The sequence below is a fragment of the Antechinus flavipes genome, chromosome 1, assembly GCF_016432865.1.
Source record: "Antechinus flavipes isolate AdamAnt ecotype Samford, QLD, Australia chromosome 1, AdamAnt_v2, whole genome shotgun sequence".
Taxonomy (NCBI): Eukaryota; Metazoa; Chordata; class Mammalia; order Dasyuromorphia; family Dasyuridae; genus Antechinus; species Antechinus flavipes.
Window position 1 is genome coordinate 676,788,448 of NC_067398.1, and position 21,510 is coordinate 676,809,957.

Here is a 21,510-nt window from a genome sequence, read left to right on the forward strand (position 1 = left end):
GTAGAAGAACCTTTTCACTGGATTCTCTTCACCAAGGGACTGTGGCTGCTTTCAGTTTCCTTGATGGCCACCCCTGACTACACACCCCCGCCCACCCAGTCCCCACATGGAGAGGCCGTGTGGTAAAAGGGGGTTTCAGACTCACTGGATCACAGATCAAATCTCAGTTTGGCTTTCTAGGAGCATAATGTCAGGCAAATTTCTGACCTCTCAGGGCTGATTTCTCACCTGAAAATTGAACTAAATGACTTCTGAGGTCTCTTTTAGCCACGTTCCTAATTTAGCTTTGTTCTAGTTCTGATTGTACCATTGGCTCATTTTCTTTCTTCCTTCTTTTCTTCTTTTTTCTTTCTTCCTTCCTCGCTCCCTTCCTTTCTTTTTTCTTCCCTTCTTTTTTCTTTCCTCCTTCCTTCCTCCCTCTCTGTCTTTCCTCCCCTCCCTTCCTTCTTTTCTTCTTTTTTCCCTCCCTTCTTCCTTCCTTTCTTTCTTTCCTCTTTCTTCCTTTCTTTTTTCTTCCTTTTTCCTCTTTCTTTCTGCTTTCCTTCCTTTCTTCTCTTTCCTCCCTTCTTTCCTTCCTTTTCTCCTCCCTTCCTTTCTTTCTTCCTCCCTTCTTCCTCCCTTCCTTCCTTCTTCCCTCCTTTTCTTCCTTTCTGCCTGTCTCTCTTCTTTCTTCCTGCCTGCCTCTCTTCTTCCTTCCTTTCTTCCTTCCTCCCTTCTTTTTTCTTCCTTCCTTCCACCCTTCCTTTCTTTTTTCTTTCTCTCTTCCTTCCTTTCTTCTCTTTCCTCCCTTCTTTCCTTCCTTTTCTCCTCCCTTCCTTTCTGCCTGTCTCTCTTCTTTCTTCCTTCCTTTCTCCCTCCTTTTTTCTTTTTTCTTTCTTTCCTCTTTCTTCCTTTCTTTTTTCTTTCTTTCCTCTTTTCCTTCCTTTGTTTCCTTCCTTTATTCCTTCCTCCATCCCTTCCTTTATTTTTTCTTTCTTCCTTCCTCCCTCTCTTTTCTTTTTTCTTCCTTTTTCCTCTTTCTTTCTGCTTTCCTTCCTTTCTCCCTCCTTTTTTCTTTTTTCTTTCTTTCTCCCCTCTTTCCTTCTTTTCTTTTTTCTTTCCTCCCCTCTTTTCTTCCTTTCTTTTTTTCTTTCTTCCTTCCCTCTCTCCTTTCTTCCTTTCTTTTCTTCCTCCCTTCTTCCCTCCCTTCCTTCCTTCTTCCCTCCTTTTCTTCCTTTCTGCAGACTCCAAGACTGGTGCTCTCTCCACTGTGCCATCCTTCCTGAGACTTTGGTGTCGTCCTTCATAAAATGAGGTATTTGGCTAGATCTTTAAAAAGGCTAGGGTTCTAGTCACGTTTTGGCTGCCTGTATCCTAGCCTCATTGCAGGGATAATCCTTGGAGAATTGGGCCCACTGAAAGGCGGTGGAAACCGAAAGAACAGAAACTTAAATTGTACTTCCAGATCCCAGTTCTGACACTAACTTGGTGTGTGATCTTGACTTTATCACTTTTCTTTAGGTTCCTCCTTTATGAAAGAAAGGGGGAAAATAGGGGAGAGGAATTCTGGAAATGATTGATGTACAAGAAAAAATGCTTTAACAAGACAAAAATAAACAGCAACGAAAGAGTTGGATTACATGGCCTCTGAAGGACTGTGGTTCTCTGGCCATGGCCTCTGTCTAAATTGAACTGGGAGTTTTAGGCTGCTTACACCCAACCCAAATCATCCTTCACCTAGAAAATAGGGAACTGAGGAGGCCCTTTGATATGGCCCTCCTTCAGAACTCAGACAGTAATGGAGAATATGCCCCAGAAGAAGCCCAATAGGGCCGTAAGAGTCTGTATACAGCCTCTTCTTCATGAGAGTCCCATGGTACCCTATAAAGCAGGAACCCCAGGGAATAAAACAACAGCAATATTTATACATATCTTTTAATAACTTCTCTCCATGGAGCTTTCAGGAGATCAGCAAATAAATAGACAGAAGAGAATGGGGTAGAAGGAATGGGAGGCTTAAAAGGAGGTTGTCATCCAATTTAGAAACAAGAATAAAAGCCCAGAGTTACCCATTAGCAATCTCTAGAATGACTATATCCCATATGGGATGTACAGCATATATCTGGAAAAGTTTCCTATGGTGTCCAGGGCTAACGAGCTCTGCAAAGGCCATTTTAGGGTTGGACCACCCCCCTTCAGGCCCAAAGTTACTGAAGAGCTATAGACATCAACTCGGGGAGTGACGTAGAACAGTGTGGTTCTACAACTCATTTGCTGTGCAATGATGGTTGAATCGCTTTCTTTGGACTCATTTTTCTCATATGTAAAAAGAGAAAATTTCCAGTTCTAACACTCTATGTTCCAAGGGCCCTCCTACCTCTGACATACCCTGTTTTAAGGGCTCTCCTAGCTCTGATATCCTGGGTCTAAGGGCCCTCCCAGCTCTGATATCCTGGGTCTAAGGGCCCTCCCAGCTCTGATATCTTGGGTCTAAGGGCCCTCCCAGCTCTGACATTCTAGGTCCTAAAAGTCTTTTTAACTCTGAAGGCCTCTCTTTGCCTGCCTTGATATTCTAAGGTCATTTAAACTATCACCCATATTCCCTTCTAGGAACCCCAAGGTGACAAATTATGATTGGCTTAGAACCAGTTCCAGAGAGCACAAGGCAAGAGGTTGATCAGAGAAGCCAAGAGCAGCCAGGAAGAGAAGGGGGCTGTCCCCATCCTTGGGACCCCCTCTCTTAGCCCATAGAGGCCAGAGTCAGAGCAGATTGATCTCATCCAGGTAGCGGGCAAGCACTGAGTCCCGGACATCCTTGAAGACCTTGCGGATGTTGTGGGTGTCCGTGGCACAGGTATAATGGCTGAAAAGACGCCTTGAGCGTGAGTTCTTCCTTGTGGAGCCTTTGATGTCCCCAGAACCGGTGTACATCCCGGTGTACAAGTCTAAGATGAACTGCTTAGCTGCTTCCACATCCTGCTTGGGTCCTAGGGAGAAGGAGGAAGGGAATAGTGAAACCCTAATATGGTGGCTGGGGGAGTGTCTTGGGGTCTCCGTGAGCCGGTCTCAAGCCAGCACAGAAACAAAAGAGGAAGTGGGACCAAGCAGCTGGGGCTGGAGTCTGGCCAGTTAGTACCCCTTCCTGTCTGGGGTCTGGTTTCCTCAAATCAGGAACCAGAGCCATAGAGGCGAGCTGGGAGGAGGACAGGATGAGGCTCTGGGCTGGGGGTGGGGAACCACACAAGCTTCCCTGGCTGGGGACTGACAGGTGCCTCAGGAGGAGAAGCTATGGAAAAAGAGGGAGAGGGAAATCCTAGACTTTTATAGCTCCAAGGCAATTAAGGGAGTAAATCCAATCCTCCTAGTTTCTAGAAAGGGAAACCGAGGCCCTAGAGGAGACAAACAGTTCATTGTATTTTTATAGAGAAACCCACCTGTCTTGTGGGTCAGGAAGAGGGGGTCCAGGTCCCTAATATGTGGGCAGAGACCAAGGTTCTAGTGATTTTGCTCCTACAGGGAAACTGTTTCCCTTCCTGAGACCCTGTAGTCCCCATCCACCTGTAAGGTAGGCTTGATTATCCCTAATGGCTCCTCCAGCTCAGAGGCTCTAAGAAAAGAATATGGACCACTCGTAGATGAAACAGGGCCGCCCCTGAAGCCAGGGTCGGGGTGACATAGGGCAAGGGTCTCTCTGCGTAGAGTAGAAGGCTACAAGGGACACTGGAGAGAAGGCCAGGGCCCTCGGGGCTGAGAGCAGGGATTTCTCACCAGGGAAGCTGGGGAAGTAGGTGGCCAGGTGAGAGGTAGGAATCTTTTCCTCCAGGATGTCTGTCTTGTTAAGGAAAAGGATGACGGAGGTGTTCTTAAACCAGGGCAGCTCCAGGATAGTGCCAAACAGGGCCAGGCTCTCCTTCATCCGGTTCTAGGAAGAGAAAGCCATCCAGGGGAATGGTTATTACATACAGTCCAACCAGTCCCTGAGCAGGAATCTGCCGGCTGGCATGGGCTACCTGTGAGACTCTGAGCTGGTCTTTCACTTCTCTGGGTGTCAGCTTTCCTACGTTGTAAAATAAAAGGGTTGGACTACAACATCCTCCAAGGTATCTTCTAGCTCAAGATCTAAGGCCCCTCTTACATAGCCAACAGGTAGCTGTCCGGCCTTCACTTAAAGATTGCCAGCAACAGGCAAGCAATTAATCCTCCAAGCTTCTAGTCCCTTCTCCCTCCAAGACAGATTTCCCTTTCTTTATATTTTGTATAAAATTGTATACGGGAGCACAGCAAAGATGAAAAAAGCAAGAAAGCAATAAGGGTATCTGTCCCTGCACAAGTAAGTCCTTGTGTGTCTTGGGCTGGGGGAACTACGTTTGTGCATTGTGTGCGTTTGATCATATCTGTGCACAGGATTATTTGTTTATACTTCCAGGCTCACCAACACAAGTCCTATGGAGACCTCTGTAAGAGATGTGGTCTTGAAGGGCTGCCGGAGTCCAGAGCCATTTCTTACCCAACAGGTAACCTGGATTCAGTCATAAGTTTCTCTTAACTTAGTGACACGAAGCCTGTCTCTGGGCTCAGACTCAAAGCCTTTCCAGACCTTGTGCCCTGCAGACATGCCATCTGGAGCCCTCTATGCCACCGTGAAACTATAGAGGGAGACTTCAGCACAGGTACACAAACTGTGGGGTAGTGGGACTGCATACCGCTAACAGCCACAAAATAGGGCCATGCACCCCAATATGTGCACTTATATAATATTTATATTCATATTATCCTTACTTATATAATTTATACATGTATATTATGTTTATATAATATTCACTTATTTATAAATCATAAGCTTGCGCTATTGTACCATTATGTACATTATAAAATAGGAATTACAATAAAATAAGATAAAATCATGTTTGAGATTAGAGTTAGTAGGAGACCACTAGAGAAGGGGGGTGGAAGAAAGAAAGGAAGGAAGGAAGGAAGGAAGGAAGGAAGGAAGGAAGGAAGGAAGGAAGGAAAAAGGAAGAAAGGAGAGAGAGGGAAGGAGGGAGGGAGGGAGGGAAGGAGGGAGAAAGGAAGGGAGAGAGAGAAAGAAAGAAAAAGAAAGAAAGAAAGAGAAGAAAGGAAGGAAGGAAGGGAGAGAGGGAGGGAAGGAGAAAGGAAGGAAGGAGAGAAAGAAAGAAAGAAAGAAAAAAGAAAAAGAGAGGAAGGAAGGAAGGAAGGAAGGAAGGAAAGAAGGAAGGAAAGAAAGGGAAGGAGGGAGGGAGGGAAGGAGGGAGAAAGGAAGGAAGAGAGAGAAAGAGAAAGAAAGAAAGAAAGAAAGAAAGAAGAAAGGAAGAAAGAAAGGAAGAGAGAAAGGAAGGAAGAAAGGAAGGGAGGGAGGGAAGGAGAAAGGAAGGAAGGGAGAAAGAGAGAGAAAGAAAGAAAGAAAAAGAAAGAGAGGAAGGAAGGGAGGGAGGGAGGAAGGGAGGGAGGGAGGATAGGTGTGGGGACCTCAGTGTGGTACTTTGGGGCTCTGGGTTCCAATCCGGCTCCCACTGACCCCTAGGTAGCTGACCCTGAACAAACCACATCACTTTTTTAGCCTTCGGTTCCTCATCAGCCAAAAGGAGACCTAGCGCTCGTCACCGCCTAATTACGGCGGGACAAGCCGAGGCCCGCAGAGGAAGCCTCCCGCTGAGAACCTCAATCACTCCCGCAGGGCAGAGCGGGCGGAGACCTCGCCTCGGCGCCCACGAGCCCTGGGTTCGAGTCCTGACCGCGACGCACCCAGCAGGCGCAGGCAGCTCTCGGCTCCTCAGTCGGTCTCTAAGGCACATCCGATGGCGGATTGGGAGACTTTTCCACACCAGCCGCGTGCCCCTGGGCGTGTCATTGCCACGCAACAAGCCGGCCGCCTGGGGGCCCCTTTGCCAGGGGGGTCGCAGAGGTCTCGGATAACCCCGAGGTCCCTCCAGGCCTGGGGCGGGGGGGGGGGGGGGGGGGGGGGGTCAGCGCTGGCGGCCTCCGGGGCTGCCTGGGTTCTCGCCCAGGGCGCCTGCGCACCCGCGTCTGGGGCTGACAGAGCGCCCCGCCCTCCCCGGGCCCTGCGCTCTCTAAGCGAAGGCGGCTCCGGCCGCGCCGCATCCGCTCCCCCGGTCAGTCCTCCTGCCTCCGAGCTCTCCTCATTCCAACCGCCGGCTGCGCGGGGCTCCCTCCGCCGCGGCCCCTCCCCCCGCCGTCTCCGGTGGCTCCCTTCAGGGTCAGATTGCAAAGGCCCTCCGAGCCGGCCTCGCCCCCCATCCTCCGTTAGGTGTCCCCGCCTTTCTTCTCCCAGCTCCCTCCTCGCCTCCGTCTCCTCTTTCCTTCCCCGCCTCAGACCTCAGCTCAGGGCCCCAGAAGTCTTCCCCTTCCCCAGAGGAGCTTGCCCTCAGCCCCCGCCCCCTGCAGCGGACTCTGCACCGCGGATTGCAGGCCGGCTCCCCATTCGACCAGAAGCTCTTTGAGGGCAGGAACTGCCCTTTGCCCTTCTTTGTCCCCCGCATTTGGCCCCGTGCCTGGGCAGCGAGGAGGCTCCAGGGTCCACAGTGCTGGGCCTGAGTCAGGAAGCTACGAGTTCGAATCCAGCTTAAGACACTCGCTCTGTGACTCCGGACAAGTCACTTAACGCTGTTTGCCTCAGTTTCCCCATCTGTAAACTGAGCTGGAGAAGGAAATGGCGACCCCCTCCGGTGTCTCTGCCTGGAAACCCCAATGGGGCCCCAGAGAGACGGCTGAAAAACGGCTCCAACCCCACAGACACTGCTGGCAGACTGACCTCCTGGTTGTTCTCCTCCAGACACTGGTCATACTCGCTCAGGGACGCCAGGTAGATGAGAGCGATGACATTCTCGAAACAGTGGATCCACTTCTTCCGCTCGGACTTCTGGCCGCCCACGTCCACAATCCTGCCAACGGAAGAGCCCGGTCTGTGCCCGGCCCGGCCAGGGGGGCTCTGGGAGAGCCGAGGGGGGCCCAAAGCCGGCCCTGGCGCCTGAGCCCAGAATCAGTGAGATCCGGGACTGAGGCAGCCCGGCCCCAAAGGGGCAGCCTGAGAGGAGACCTGGTCACGTCAGCGCGCCTCCCCGGGAGAGTTTGCTCAGGTGTAAAATGAAAGGGTGGGTCAAAAATATTTCTAAGGGCCCTCCCAGCTCTGACATCCCGGGTTCTAAGGACCCTCCCAGCCCTGACCTCCCGGGTTCTAAGGGCCCTCCCAGCTCTGACATCCCGGGTTCTAAGGGCCCTCCCAGCCCCGACCTCCTGGGTTCTAAGGGCCCTCCCAGCCCCGACATCCCGGGTTCTAAGGGCCCTCCCAGCCCTGACATCCTGGGTTCTAAGGGCCCTCCCAGCCCTGACCTCCTGGGTTCTAAGGGCCCTCCCAGCCCCGACCTCCTGGGTTCTAAGGGCCCTCCCAGCCCCGACATCCCGGGTTCTAAGGGCCCTCCCAGCCCTGACATCCCGGGTTCTAAGGGCCCTCCCAGCCCTGACATCCTGGGTTCTAAGGGCCCTCCCAGCCCCGACATCCTAGGTTCTAAGAGCCCTCCCAGCCCCGACCTCCTGGGTTCTAAGGGCCCTCCCAGCCCTGACCTCCTGGGTTCTAAGGGCCCTCCCAGCTCTGACATCCCGGGTTCTAAGGGCCCTCCCAGCCCTGACCTCCTGGGTTCTAAGGGCCCTCCCAGCTCTGACATCCTGGGTTCTAAGGGCCCTCCCAGCCCTGACCTCCTGGGTTCTAAGAGCCCTCCCAGCCCTGATCTCCCGGCTTCTAAGGGCCCTCCCAGATCTGACATTCCATGTTCCAAAGGCCCTCCCATTTTTCATGTTATCTAAGGTCTTTCCCATTCAATATCTTATGGTTCTTCTAGTTTTAGCAACTAATTCTACAGCATGCTTTCCCATATTCCCTTAGATTTTGTTAGCCCTCGGGAGCCACCTCAGACAGATTTTAGAGAGTTGGAGATCTGGGAAACTCTGGTAGGAGATTTCCAGCCTCCTACTTTTCCCCAAAGCTTCATGGGATGATACCCACAAGTGAAGGCCCATTTGGGGGGAAAAAACTATCCATGGGGTTTGGAGAAAATGACGCAGACCCCACTATCAGTGACCCACATTTCTGAGAACAGGAAGAAAACCTGTAGTCTCAGCTCTATTGTGGTAGTGGGTGGGGCGGGGGCAGGATGGAGACACTGCCAGGAACCTAATCAGACCTTTGCCATGGCTCCTCTGTTTGATGTTAAAGCTGAGAATTGGGGAGGGGCAGATTGTGGGTAGGGACAAATTACACTTTCTGGCTGTCAACTCAAAATCTCCCCCCAAAAAAACTGGCCCCTATATCCTTCCCCCTCAGTTGCTAGCCCAGAAAAAACGACTTTATTTCTCTGTCCATGTGCTCTATCCTTCTGTGTACTAAAACTCAAAGGACCCCTAGAGATAATGATAATAAGAGCTAACATTTATAGCACATAAGGTTTGTAACCTCTGTATTACCTCATGACACCCATGGAGGTAATGTGCTATTATCCCCATTTTACAGATGAGAACAAAATGAAACAGACAGAAATTTACTTGTCCAGGGACACACAACCAGTATCTGAGTCTGGATTTGAACTTGGGTCTTCCTGACTCTTTGTCTAGTTTCTGTACTGAGCTACCTAGTTGCCCTATTAGTTAATTAGTCCAATCCATTTTAAAGATGGAGAAACTGAGGCTCAGAAAGATAAAGGGTAGCTTTTTCAAGGCTACATGGCAAGGGATCAGTAGAACCAGGCTGGGGGAGGCACAGGGCAGCCCCGGGGGGGCTCTGGGAAGCTCACCTCAGATTGGTCTTCTGCACCGAGAAGCAGTATTCATTAATGCCGGTCGTGGGCATCCGGCTCCGCAGGACGTCCTGGGCTGTAGGAATGTAGCTGTCTTCTGTGATACGCTCCAGGTTGGACAGGTAACTGCAAACCCAGACCTGGCCCTGAGCCCTGGCTGCCCTCTTCCCGCTCTGGGTCCTCGGGCAACCCGTCCCCACTCCCTCCCATCCCACCCACCAAAGCAGGGACCCGTGCCTGCCCGTCTGCCTGGCACCAAACAGCATCCCCGACGCCGCCTCCATCAGGAAGCTTTCCAGGACTACACTCCTGCTTTCCTTCCCTGAGTCTCTGGGATCTGCCCTTCACAGGGTCAGGGTTGGAAGGGGGCCAGACACTCACTATGACTCCTGCAGGGTCTGGCACATGAGAGTTTATTGACCTAGAGTGGGTGACTGCCGGTGGGACAGTGGTTTAGACAGACAGCCCTGGCTGTTTATTTGTGAGGGTGTTGTGTGCTAAGAATATATTAAGAGCCTGGTGGATGCTGGGAAGAGTGGGCAGCACCCACTTTTCCAAAAAGGCATGGAGCACTAAGTCCATGGAAGAGAACAGAATCCATGCTCTGCCCTAGATCTCACCCACTCTCCTCATGCACAGCAGAGAAGCCCCCCAAGATGTGCCCCGATGCAGACTCCCAGAGGGGTGGGACAGCGTGCACACACACACACACACACACACACACACACACACGTGTGCAGAGCATGAGATGGCCCTGGATTTCTGGATCCCTGACCCCACCCCAAGCTGCTCCATCCAGCATCCCTCCCCTGGATGTGGCCCGGAGACTCCCAGAGCTCAGCCATCGGCCACAAGCCTAGCAAGGGACCGCCATCCTCCCCACAGCCGGACCACCGGGGCCCGGCATCTGCCCCGCACTCACTACACAGCAGAGTCCAGCAGATGGAACTCGCGGCGGCGTTCGTAGCAGGTTCTGATGCCGCCATCTTTCCACAAACACTGAATGGCGTGGGCTTGGGGCTTCTCGAAGGTCGTCACTTTGTAGGCATCCGTGCTCATGATCAGGCTAGCGTGGTGCTGGGAGGTAAAGGGGTCAGAATTTCAGAGACCACGGGCTCATCAGGGCTGTCGGCCCTAGTCGGGCCAGAAGGGCCCCTCTAAGAGAAGAGAGATGTGGCTCTTGAGTTTCCAAAATAATTTCTTTTATCCTTTGCCTCCAGTCTACCCTGATATGTCATCTTCTTCATCTTCCCATAATTTTATTAGGAATATAGATTCATACAATGGGAACTTTGGGGAGTTAGTCCAACTCTCCAATTTTACAGGTGAGAAAATTGAGACTTAAAATCAAGGGCAAACTGTTCATTAAAACTGAGAGCCTCTAACTTCAAACTCACTGCGCCAAGATACCTGAGATAGTTCTGCACAGCAGGAAGAGTCCTGAGGTGGGCCATCTGGCCTTCTTCTCTGAGCCTGTCTCCCCACATGTCCAACAAAAGGTTCCCTAAGGTTCCTTCCAGCCCTAAGCCTGTGACCCTCTCATCCCCCCAGGAGCCCGTATGACTGGGGATGGGGGACAGATGTGAGAAGAGAGGTGAGCAGTCACTTCCCATCGATCCCTCACCCTCCTCCCCTTGGCTCTTTCTTGCTGGGCTCACCCTGTTCTCAGGGCAGCTGTAGGGGATGTGAAGGGTGTCCATGGCTTCAATCATTGCCTGCATGGAGGTGAAGATATTCTGATAGACCAGGGATGTGAAGCCCTTGCGGTCCTCCTCCGAGTAGCCTGCCCCATGGATAATCCGCATCTGTTTGATGAAGGTGCTTTTCCCACTCTCCCCAGTACCTGTGGGTGAGAGAGCAGATGAGGGTCAGGAATACCCACCAGCTCTCCCCTCGCCCTCCATCTCGGCCCTAGAACATCCCCAGCCTATCCTTCCAGGGTGGAGAGGCTTCTGGTGATTTATTTAAAAATTAGAGCCTTCCAAGACAATAAAGACTTAAACATGTTTTTCAGTGGAATGGGCTTAGGCCTGGGTAGTCATGAGACTCTCACTTAGGTGCCAGCCCTGACTCCCCCATGACTGTGTGACCTTCACAGAATACGTTTCAAAATATGAGACCTCAGTGACCAACCCATACATCTGAAAAAAAAAAAAAACCACCCCTTTTTCAACATATCCAACAAATGCTCATCCAGTCTGTGCTCAGAGACCTTCAGGGAATGGACACTTCCTTTATGATAACAATATTATGTTTGGGTTTCAATTTGACTATTTCAGCCCTAGTTCTACCCTTCAGGACCGAGCAGAATCAACTAATCTTTCCTCCAGAATATTATAGCCTTCAAAATTCTTGAAGGTAGTTATCACATCTCTCTTGAGTCTTCCTTTCTCAAACCTAAAAATTCTCAACTCTTTTATCTCTTCATTACAGGGCATAAATTCAAGGTCCTTCATCAACCTGGTTTCTCGCCTGGGAACATTCTCCAGATTAAAGAATGGCAGATTCAGGACTTGGTGAGGAGTAGCGGAATTGTCACATTGCTGCATCCTCACAGAGGGATTGTTGCATTGCCGCATCCTCACAGAGGGATTGTCGCATTACTGCATCCTCACAGAGGGATTGTCGCATTGCAGCATCCTCACAGAGGGATTGTTGCATTGCAGCATCCTCACAGAGGGATTGTCGCATTGTCGCGTCCTCACAGAGGGATTGTCGCATTGCCGCGTCCTCACATGCACCCACCTCACACATTCTGTACCCCAAACCCATATCTAATCAATTGCTAAGTCTTGTCATTCATTCCCTTTTCACAAAATCAGCAAGTTTCATCACCTCCAACAGGGACTATGGCAATGGCCTCCTGGCCTCCTCATCCCTCTCCCTGCCTCTTTCACCTCTCCGATCAATCTTTCACTAACTGGTCAAAGTGATTTGATCCTCAAGTCCATCTCTAATCATGTCATTCTCTTATTCCATGAAATCTAATAATCTGGTCAAATATAAACTCTTCAGTTTAGCACTTAAAAAGCATTACAACCCGGCCTCAATATATCTTTTCAGACTAGATATGCCAGTTGCTAACTCATTGAGTTTATAAAACTGAATCCCCTAAGTCACTTTCAGATGAACTATTATCTAGCCAAGCTTTTCACAATTTTATACCTTAAAAAAGTCCTTCCCCATTCTGAATCTCACTTTCTTTGTTTATTTTTAAAAAATAAGGAACTGGATATACATTAAAGGGCTATTTTTTAAAAAGAATTTTAAAAGTAAATGCAAACTAAATAACAAAATTCTTGAGAATTGGTGGATCAAATAACAAATATCTTTTGTCAAAGAATAATAGAAATTTTCATTTAAAAATGACAATAAGGAAAAAGACATGTTTTAACTTATGAACTGTAACTAAAACAGTTGTCAGGGGAAATATTATATTTCTAAATGTTTTAATCAATAAAAGAGAAAAAACAAAGTGATGATTTTTTAAAATTTGAATAATAACAAATTAAAATCTCCAACTAAATAATAAAGTAGAAATTCAGAAAATTAAAGAGATTGATGAAATGGAAACAAAAAGTCATTGTATGAATAAATAAAACTGATTTGGGAGCTATTTTTAAAACTTAATAAAAGAGGTCAAGAGTTAACTAATCTGATATTTTTTTTAAAAGAGAGAAGAAAACCAAACTGCTTTTATCAAAAATGAAAAAGGGGAACTTGCAACAAGTAAAGAGGAAATCAAGGAAATTATCAGAGACTAACTTGCCCAATTACGTACTAAGAAAACTGATAACTTTGGGGCACTAAGTGAATCCTTATAAAAATATACAACACTCAGATTTACAAAAAAGGGAATAATTAGCTTATATAACACAATATCCAAAAAAATTTGAACAAGATATAAGTGGGCTTTCAAAGGAAAAAAGAAAAAACTCCAGTACCCAATGGACACACAAATGAATTCTATTCAAAGAAAACTTAATTTCAATGCAATATAAACTGTTTATAATTATAAGAAAGGAAGACACCTTCAATCTCTTTTTATGATACAAATATGCTCTTCCTACCTAAATTAAAGAGAAAGAAAGCTCTTGACCAGTACCCCCAATGGGCATTAATGTACTTTTTTTTTTAATTACCAAATAGATTACAACAACATAATAAAATTATCATATACTATGATGAGGTAAGGTTTATGCTAGGAATGCCAGGAATGAAGGGTTGGTTCAAAATAAGAAGATATGCATATGATATTAACCATGCTATAAATATAAAGAATAAAAATGATTATATTAGTAAATGTTGACAAATCGTATCGATGATCATATGACAAAACCCAACACTCATTTCTTTTAAATACTCTAGAACTCATAAGAATAAATGGACTTTTCCTCAGTACAGTAAATAGTATTTATCTAAATCCAAGAGTAAGCATTTTATGTAATGAAAAAGAGTTTGAGGCCTTTCCAATAAGATTAAGAGTAAGGGAAGGATCCCCATTATTTCCATTACTGTTTAACACAGGATTGGAAATGCAATCAGATAAGAATAATAAATTAGAGGAATAAGCATAGACAAAAAGAAAACTAAATTATCACTTTCTGAAGAGATAAATGGTATACTCAGAGAATCTTATGAAGTCAACAAAAAACTAATTGAAATAACTTTAGGAAAGTCATGAGATATAAAATATATCCACATAAACAATAAACATTCTTATATGTCCTCAACAAAAACCCAACAAGAACAGCTGAGAGAGAAATTCTGTTCAGAATGACTACAGAAGCTAGAAAAAATTTGGGAATGTGACTAGTAGGATTCACCAAGTGATTATGTGAATCCACATATAAAAATACAGAAATATAAATATTACCGAAAAATAAAAATGAATGAATGAATAAAGAAAAAATAAATATTATAGAAATACAGACCTATATATTGAAGAAACAGTAATTGCTAAAGGTCAGGCTAATGGGCAGGCGGATAGAAGGTGCAATAGATAAAACACCTGGCCTGAAGTAGGAAAATCTGAGTTCAAATCTACTCTCAGATTCTTACTAGCTATGTGACCTTGGACAAGTCTCTTAACCCTGATTTGTCTCAGTTCCTCATAAGTAAAATGAGGACACACTGGAAAAAGAAATGACAAATCACTTCAGCATCTTTGCCAAGAAAACTCCATGGACAAAGTCTATGGGCTCACATAGAGTCAAACATAACTAAACAACAATAGGTCAAGTCAATATAATGACAACAATACTACCTAAATTAATTTATTCAGTGCTATACTAAACTCCCAAAAGAATATGTATAGAGCTAGAAAAAATAATGAAATTTATATGGAGAAACAAAAAGGTCAAGAGCCTCAAGAATAATAATGAAAAAAGTGGGAGGGAATAGTTTAATCATTTTATGCATTTTACTATCAATATCAAACTATATTACAAAGCAATAATCATTAAAATATTTTGGTATTGGTTAAAAAGAGAGAGAGATTGATAAGTAGAATAAATTAGATTGACAACATAGAGAAGAAAACAAACACAGTTGAATAGTGTTTGATAAACTCAAAGATTTTAGCTTCCGGGAAAGGGCTCACTATTTAATAAAAATGAATGGGAAAAGTGGATGGCAGTATGTGGAAATTAGTTTTAGAGCAATAACACCTTGCACACAAGACGAGGTCTAAATGATCCAGGTATAATAGGTTACATGACAAAGAAATTCAGTTCTGTAAATGAAAAATTCATGATTAATTGGTAGAGAGGATCATTCAAGATAAAATAGACAGTTTTAAGCATATCATCTTCCTGAGTTCAAATCTGGCCTCAGACACTGTGCCATTCTGGGCAAGTCATTTTACCCATTTGCCTCAGTCTTCTCATCTATAAATGAGCTGAAGAAGGTAATGGCAAACACTGCAAGATCTGTGCCAAGAAAACCCCAAATGGGGTCACAAAGAGTTGGACAAAACTGAAAACAATTGAACAACAAATACTTTATATATATGAGAGAGAAATAGAAATGTAGAGGAGGAGGAAAAAGACAAACAGATAGAAAAGGAGACAGAGAAAGAGAGAGACAGACAGATAGACAGACAGACAGACACACATATATGTAATTAGATGTTTTCTCAAAGGAACTGATTGTAAAGATTTTTTCCTTCTTACCAGTTTTCCTTCCAATTTTTACTTAATTTATTTGTATAAAACTTTTGAACTTTATATAATCAGTATACATGGAGAAATCATGGTTAGCTATTAATCTCTCTGGAAAGACCTGGGACAGAGATTCCTCCCCTGGGGTCCTTATGGAATTGATTTCAGGAAGTCATGAACTTGAATAGGGGGGAAAAATGATGTCTCTATTTAAATATAACTGCCATTCTTTATACTGTGAATTTTTTACACATCTTTTTCCTGTTGTTGTTGTTATTGTTTGCAAGACAATTGGGGTTAAGTGACCTGTCCACACAGCTAGTACGAGTTAGATGTTTAAAGTCAAATTTGAATTCAGGTCCTCCTGAGTCCACTGTCTGTGTTCTATCCACAGCACCATCTAGCTGCCCATTTTTGATACATTGATTGAAATGCTATTTTAGTAAAGTAATTCTAACTTTATTTTAGCATTTTAGAAAAATTAAATATTTGTATAACATTTTATTTTATTCATTTTACTAAAATACTATTGGTCTTAAAAGGGATCCACAGATTTCAACAGACTTCCAAAGGGGTCTACCAGACAAGAAGAAGCTTTAAAATCCTTGATCTACAATTCTGATGGACATGGCTCTCTTCAACAATGAGATGAACCAAATCAGTTCCATTTGTTCAATAATGAATAGAACCAGGTACACCCAGTGAAAGAACTCTGGGAAATGAGTATAAACCACTACATAGCATTTCCACTCCCTCTGTTTTTGTCCGCTTGCATTTTTTATTTCCTTCTCAGGTTATTTTTACCTTATTTCTAAGTTTGATTTTTCTTGTGCAGCAGAATAACTATAGGAACATGTACATATATATTGTATTTAACATATACTTTAACATATTTTACATGTATGGGACTACCTGCCATCTAGGGGAGGGGATGGGGGGAAGGAGGGGAAAAGTTGGAACAGAAGGTTTTGCAAGGGTCAATGTTGAAAAATTGCCCATGCATATATCTTGTAAATAAAAAGCTATAATAAAAAATAAATAAAATAAAATAAAATAAAATCCTTGATCTAAGAATATTTTCGTAGCCTGGTGGGGCAACCCAAAGATCTAAAGCCATCACCAGCTACATAGAGTTAGGAAAGTGGATTCCAAGACTGAGTTGACCACATCCTGAACTCTGCCTTCAGTTAATTCAAGGGGCCACATTTTAGAAAGACCGTTACTAAGTGGAGAATATTCAAAGAATGGACTAACAGCCAAACCCACAGGTATTAGTGCCCCCTTCCTCCACAAATTACTTTCCCTTTATGTTACGTCTATCTGCAAACACATTGAGTTATTCCTTTTCCCTTTAAAATATAAGCTCTTGGAAGACAGGGTTTGTTTAAGTTTTTGTACTGGTACATCCATAGTTCTTAGCATAGTTGCTTTGTGTTGTCTCAGTGCGTTGAGTATCTGACCTGGAGTTAGAAAAACTAAAACTCCTGAGTCCAAATCAAACACTCACTAGCTGTGTGACCCTGGGCAAATCACTTTTCCCTGTTTGCCTCAGTTTCCTCATCTGTAAAATGAGTTTGAGAAGAAAATGGCAAAATACTCCAATATCATAGTTCATCTAGAACTATTCATCCTATGTTTTCTGAGAGAGAAAGACAGACGGACAGACAGATAGATAGATAGACACAGAGAGACAGAGACACAGAATCAGAGAAATAGATAGACAGAGAGAGACAGATACAGAAAGAGAGAGGCAAAGAGACAGAGAAAGATAGAAACAAGTAGAGAGACAGAGAGAGACATCCCTTATGCTTTGCCAATTCTCAAGTTTATAACACATAGCATAATATATAATTCATAGTAAACATATTATATATGCATCCCAGAGAGTATGTCATAAAAAAAAAGCATTCTGCAGGTTTTCTGCAGATTCTTCCATCCTATGAGTGTGACTCATCACCTACATCTCCTCCTCAAAGCCTCCTTGGGTATGATCTCATTCACTTTCAACTTCCACCAGACTGGGCAAATTCTTCCTATTTCACAGATTCTGAGGGTGTGTACCTGAAATCACCCTGGCATTTGGGAACGGGGCGGGGGGTGGGATTACCCACCTTGGGTTAGGATGGGGAGAGTGTTAATCCGGCAGTAACAGAAAAGACCCCCACTGCTTCTGACTTTTCCACAGGGTCCCCCACTGGAAGGAGAGTGAAAGGGGAAGAGGTGGATGAGCCACGAGAAAGGGAAAAGTTGCAGCCCAAAATGAGGAAATGGGTGGAGGCAGAGAGGGAGCTCGGAGGAGAGGGCAGGAAGCAGGAGAGCCAGGCAGTGATGGGGGAGCCCTGAGTCATACATTGAATATAGGTTCCTTCCTGCTCCAACACTGTCTATCCTAAGGTTGGATTAGATCATAGAATCCCAGAACGAGCAGGGGGCTTCTGGGAATGTTTCATTCAACCTAATCCCAGAAGTTGTTCTCTTCTACTGGAAAACATCCAGCAATGGGAAACTCGTCGCCTCTTGGGGCAGCCTTTTCTGCTCTGAGACAGCTCTGGTTAGTAAGAAATTTTTGCCTACATGGAGCAAAAACCTGCGTCTCTGCAGATTTGTTGGTAGTGTTGCTCTCTGGGGCTGAACAGAATGAGTCAGATCTCCTTCTAAGGAACAGTGAACTCGCACGTTCTCCTTGGCCTTCTCGTCTTCAGGCCAAACCTTGCCATTTCTTTCATGGCCGTAACAAATGTACAAAGTATTAACCGGTTCTGAGTACCCAGAATTGTGAGTACTTAATTATTTACCCATCAGCCATATATTTCCTCTCTTCCTTCCAGGCCTAATCTGAAGATTCTTTCTGGTTCTGACATTCTGTGCTACATGCTCAAAGACCATGTCCTTCATCCTTTTCATCTGAACTAATATAATAATAATATAATAATATATATATAATATGATATAATATAATATAATATTCTATCTCCAGTCTTCTACTACTGTAACTCTTTTTCACTTTTCTTTCACATTTCCCCCCAGTCTATGTGTGATATTTCTTCCCTGTTCAAAAACCATCTTTGGACCCCAGAAGAAAATCCAAACTTCTCACTCTGACACTCAAAACCTTTCACAACCTAACTCCAACCAATATTTCCAGTTTATCTCCTCTGTCCCTTTCATAGTCTTGATGCTCTGTCAAAATTCGATGACATAACTTCACATGTGTCTTCTCAAAGGGGAGAAATAGGAAGAAAGGGGAGAATCTGGAACTCAAAATTCTAAAAACAAATATTTAAAAATTTGTTTGACATGTAATTAGAAAAATGAAATATATATATTTTTTAAACTGGATGTCCTGTCCCAGACTTTCCCTCTCTCTGCCTTTCCATCTTAAGTGCATTAACCATGTCTGCCTGCCCAATCCCACTAGGCCCACCACGCGTGCTGCTTCCTCCGGATTCTCCTGACTCATTTCCCACCCCCCAAGTCCACAATGATTGTTCCCTCTTCTCAGACCTCAGGACCCCAGTTTCCCCCACTCACGCTTCTGGCCTTTTCCCCATCGTGCTATCTATCATATTGTCGCTATTTCATCCTCTTTCCAAACTATGAGCTCCGGGAAAGCACAGGCCAGATCTTACTCATTCTCTGTCTTAGCTCAGCCAGGGCCCAACACACCTCAGGGAATGTCTGTTAAGCTGAAGAGGCACTTGGAGCTCAGACAGGAAGGGCCTGCTTTCTCTGTGACCCCATGGACCTTGGTTTGGATGGGGAAAGAGGAAGATTCATCTAAAAAATAGGATTAAAAATGTATAAACCTAAGAGTTTCCCAAGACTTGGTGTTTAGAGGCCTGTTTTCTGGGAAGAAACCCTAAGTCGTAACAGGAATAACACAAAACCTCAGGCTTGGAAGGCCTTTCCTTAGACACCCCGAAACATGGACAGTCAGAGCTGGAAGGGCAAGCCCATTGTTCTGTTTTGATATTCTGTGATTCTAAGGCCTCCAGCCCCCAAACCCTAGGGAAACATGAGATTTGAACTAGGACAGGTTGGTCGGGACTTTCTCCAGGGAGATCCTTCCAGGAGGCAAAGAAGCAGAATCTTTTTGGACCAATGAGCAGCAAGAGGGGCAGAAGCTCTCAGTATGGGAGAGGAGGAAGGGAAAGAAAAAGGGGGGAAGTTATAGGAGCCACTGACTCATTTAATAATTAAGGAATGGAGACAAAACCTCCCACTGACCTCACAGACAAGTATTTTTAAGGCCATTCTGTCCCTCCCCATTTTTTGACCCTTACCCCTACGTTCCAATCTAAGGTGGGAAGGAAGAGAGAAAATATATTTAGTACAGAGGACTTTGAGGAAAGAGTAGTGGGAGAAATCTCCTAGTGTCTTCACAGAAATGAGCAAAAGCCATGCTGATGTAGACCCAAGTGGAGACCCTTCCCCGGCCCTCCAGAGTACAAAGTCTTAGCTGGCCCGGGACAGGGGTAGGTAGAATAGGGGCAGTCACCCAAAACCTGAAGGGAGCACGAGAGACACACATGGCTATGCTGAGGAACAGGACCAGCCTGCTCCGATGGGTTGGTGACAGGGACCTTCAGGGCAAGATCTACCGGTTCATGGGATTTGAATTCTGAGAACCTCATGCTGCCCCTTCCCACCTTAGAAGGTGTGACCTGAAGAAAGGCTCCAACCTCAGTTTCCTCATCTGAAAAATGGTCTCTAAAGTTCTACCTGGGTCTAAATTCATTTATTTCTGCCCCCAGTGCACCGTAGGGCTCTCTCCTCCCTCGATCATCGAGGGAAACAAACCTTGAACCTCCCAGAAATAAGGGAATCGGGCAACCTAGTAGGAGAGAGGGACAAATCCGGCAGTTATCAGGGCCTCACCAATAATACCATGTGGATCACCTTGATTCTTTCAAGTACAATTTTCCCATTTCATAGCCAGCACCGTACTTGCCGGGTATGAGGAGAGGGGAGGATTTGGGGCCAAATCCTACCTCTCTCTAGGCTCTTCTGAAAATGAATATATGGTCTCCAAGGTCCCTCCTCCCTCTGATACTCTATGTGCCCAGGAGACTTCTTGCCTCTGGATCTCCCCCAGAAGGTCCTCCCCTGGTGCGGGTGCCCTGTGAGGCTGGGCAGAGGACAACCAGGGCAGGTGAGACCCACTTACCCAACAACAGCAGCTTCAGCTCCCCTCGGTCCCTCTTCTTCTGTTCCATGAGGATCTTATTGATTTCTTGGTCAATCCTTAAGGCTGTCTTCTCGTCCTCCGTCAGGCACCAGGGGCAGCAGTGCCAGCTGAAGGAACGGGCCATAGCCTTGGAGCACGGACGCTTGAGCTGTCACCGGGGCTAAGGCAGCATGGTGAGCATCCTGGAGCCCCCAAGCAGCTCTCCCAGCAGGCAGATCCCACGTTCCCCAACTCTCCCCAAGGGCCAACGGAGCTCTCTGGTGCAGTCTCCGATTCTGCCCGGCCCAGGAATAAGTGACGGAGTTGAAGAGAGAAGGGATTTGATCCCTTTGTGCCCTCTCCTGCCTGGGTCTCCACTAAGCCTTAGCTTATGTTTCAACTGCAGGAGGCAAGGAGAAGACCAGGAAGAGGAAGATGGCCCCAGATTCCAGACCCAGCCAACCAGGTTGACAGGCAAGGCACGGAGAAGTAAGAAGCCCGTCCTCCCTTCTCGCTCCCAGCATGGAGGAATAAGCTCAGACTTGGAGATGGGTGTCCCTCAGACGGTCTCAACCACAGGCCTGTCACTGAATGGGGAGCTCCTTCCTCATTCCAAAGCCAGGGTGTGCTTCAGCTCTCTGGCCTGTGCCGCAGGGTGCCGCACCCCTGCTTGGCTGGGGTTCCCCGGCCCCTCTGGCTGGGAGGAGACAGGACTCGGCACCCCCTCACTGAAGGCTCCTCCTTTCTCTCAGGCTCCTAGCCACAGGCCTTCCCCCTTGCCCAACTACCCAACCACCAACCATCATGCATGCTTTCTCTCAAAAAACACACAAAGACCTCTCCTGCCCAATGAAGGAACAAACTATTTCCGGAGGGGAAGCAGGATGTCATCTCTGAAGAAAGGGGAGAAGAAGAGGTAGGAGGTCCTCCCAGTTAGGAACTCCTAACTCCTTCCCATCTGACACCTTTTTCTCCAATAAATACTTTCTGGCTTCCATGACAGGCGGGAGGAAGGGGACTTCATCCAATCCAGAGATTTCCATTTCCTGCGCCATCTGCACCCTCAGCCCCCTCCCCAGGCCCAGGGACAATACTCACGGCCAGGATCAGTAAGTGCAGCCCCATCTGGACGCCCTCATTCATTCATCAGATTCCAAGATTCAAGTCCTCAGTTCATAAAGAAACCAGCAACCCCAAGAAGCAGCTCACACCTGATCACTCGTGATGCCTTCGGAATCCTCCCTACGCAGACACACACACCCCAGACACAAGCCCTTTCATGTGGAGCTTTGCAACTTTCTACCTGGAACGCAATCAGAGAAAAACTCAACCCAAAGCCAAGCTACTTGGAAACATAACCCGTGTAGGACTGGGGGTA

General features: G+C 46.2%; 1 protein-coding gene across 1 annotated transcript; it reads right to left on the reverse strand.

Moving 5' to 3' along the window:
• Positions 1 to 1,898: 1,898 nt before the first annotated feature.
• GNA15 (G protein subunit alpha 15) lies at positions 1,899 to 20,649 on the reverse strand. Its single transcript, XM_051972404.1, has 7 exons — positions 20,133 to 20,649; positions 10,463 to 10,647; positions 9,727 to 9,881; positions 8,802 to 8,930; positions 6,770 to 6,899; positions 3,748 to 3,901; positions 1,899 to 2,966 (listed from the first exon to the last, which is right to left on the reverse strand). The coding sequence occupies exons 1-7, from the start codon at positions 20,275 to 20,277 to the stop codon at positions 2,740 to 2,742; spliced, it is 1,125 nt and encodes a 374-aa protein (XP_051828364.1). The 5' UTR covers positions 20,278 to 20,649; the 3' UTR covers positions 1,899 to 2,739.
• Positions 20,650 to 21,510: the final 861 nt, after the last annotated feature.

Excerpts from the sequence above, each read along its gene's own strand:
- GNA15 (XM_051972404.1), bottom strand. The coding sequence starts at position 20,277 with ATGGCCCGTTCCTTCAGCTGGCACTGCTGCCCCTGGTGCCTGACGGAG. Across the intron at positions 6,900-8,801 it reads GTGCAGAAGACCAATCTGAG|GATTGTGGACGTGGGCGGCC; the intron begins GTGAGCTTCCCA and ends TTCCGTTGGCAG. Across the intron at positions 3,902-6,769 it reads TGGAGGAGAACAACCAGGAG|AACCGGATGAAGGAGAGCCT; the intron begins GTCAGTCTGCCA and ends TTCTCTTCCTAG.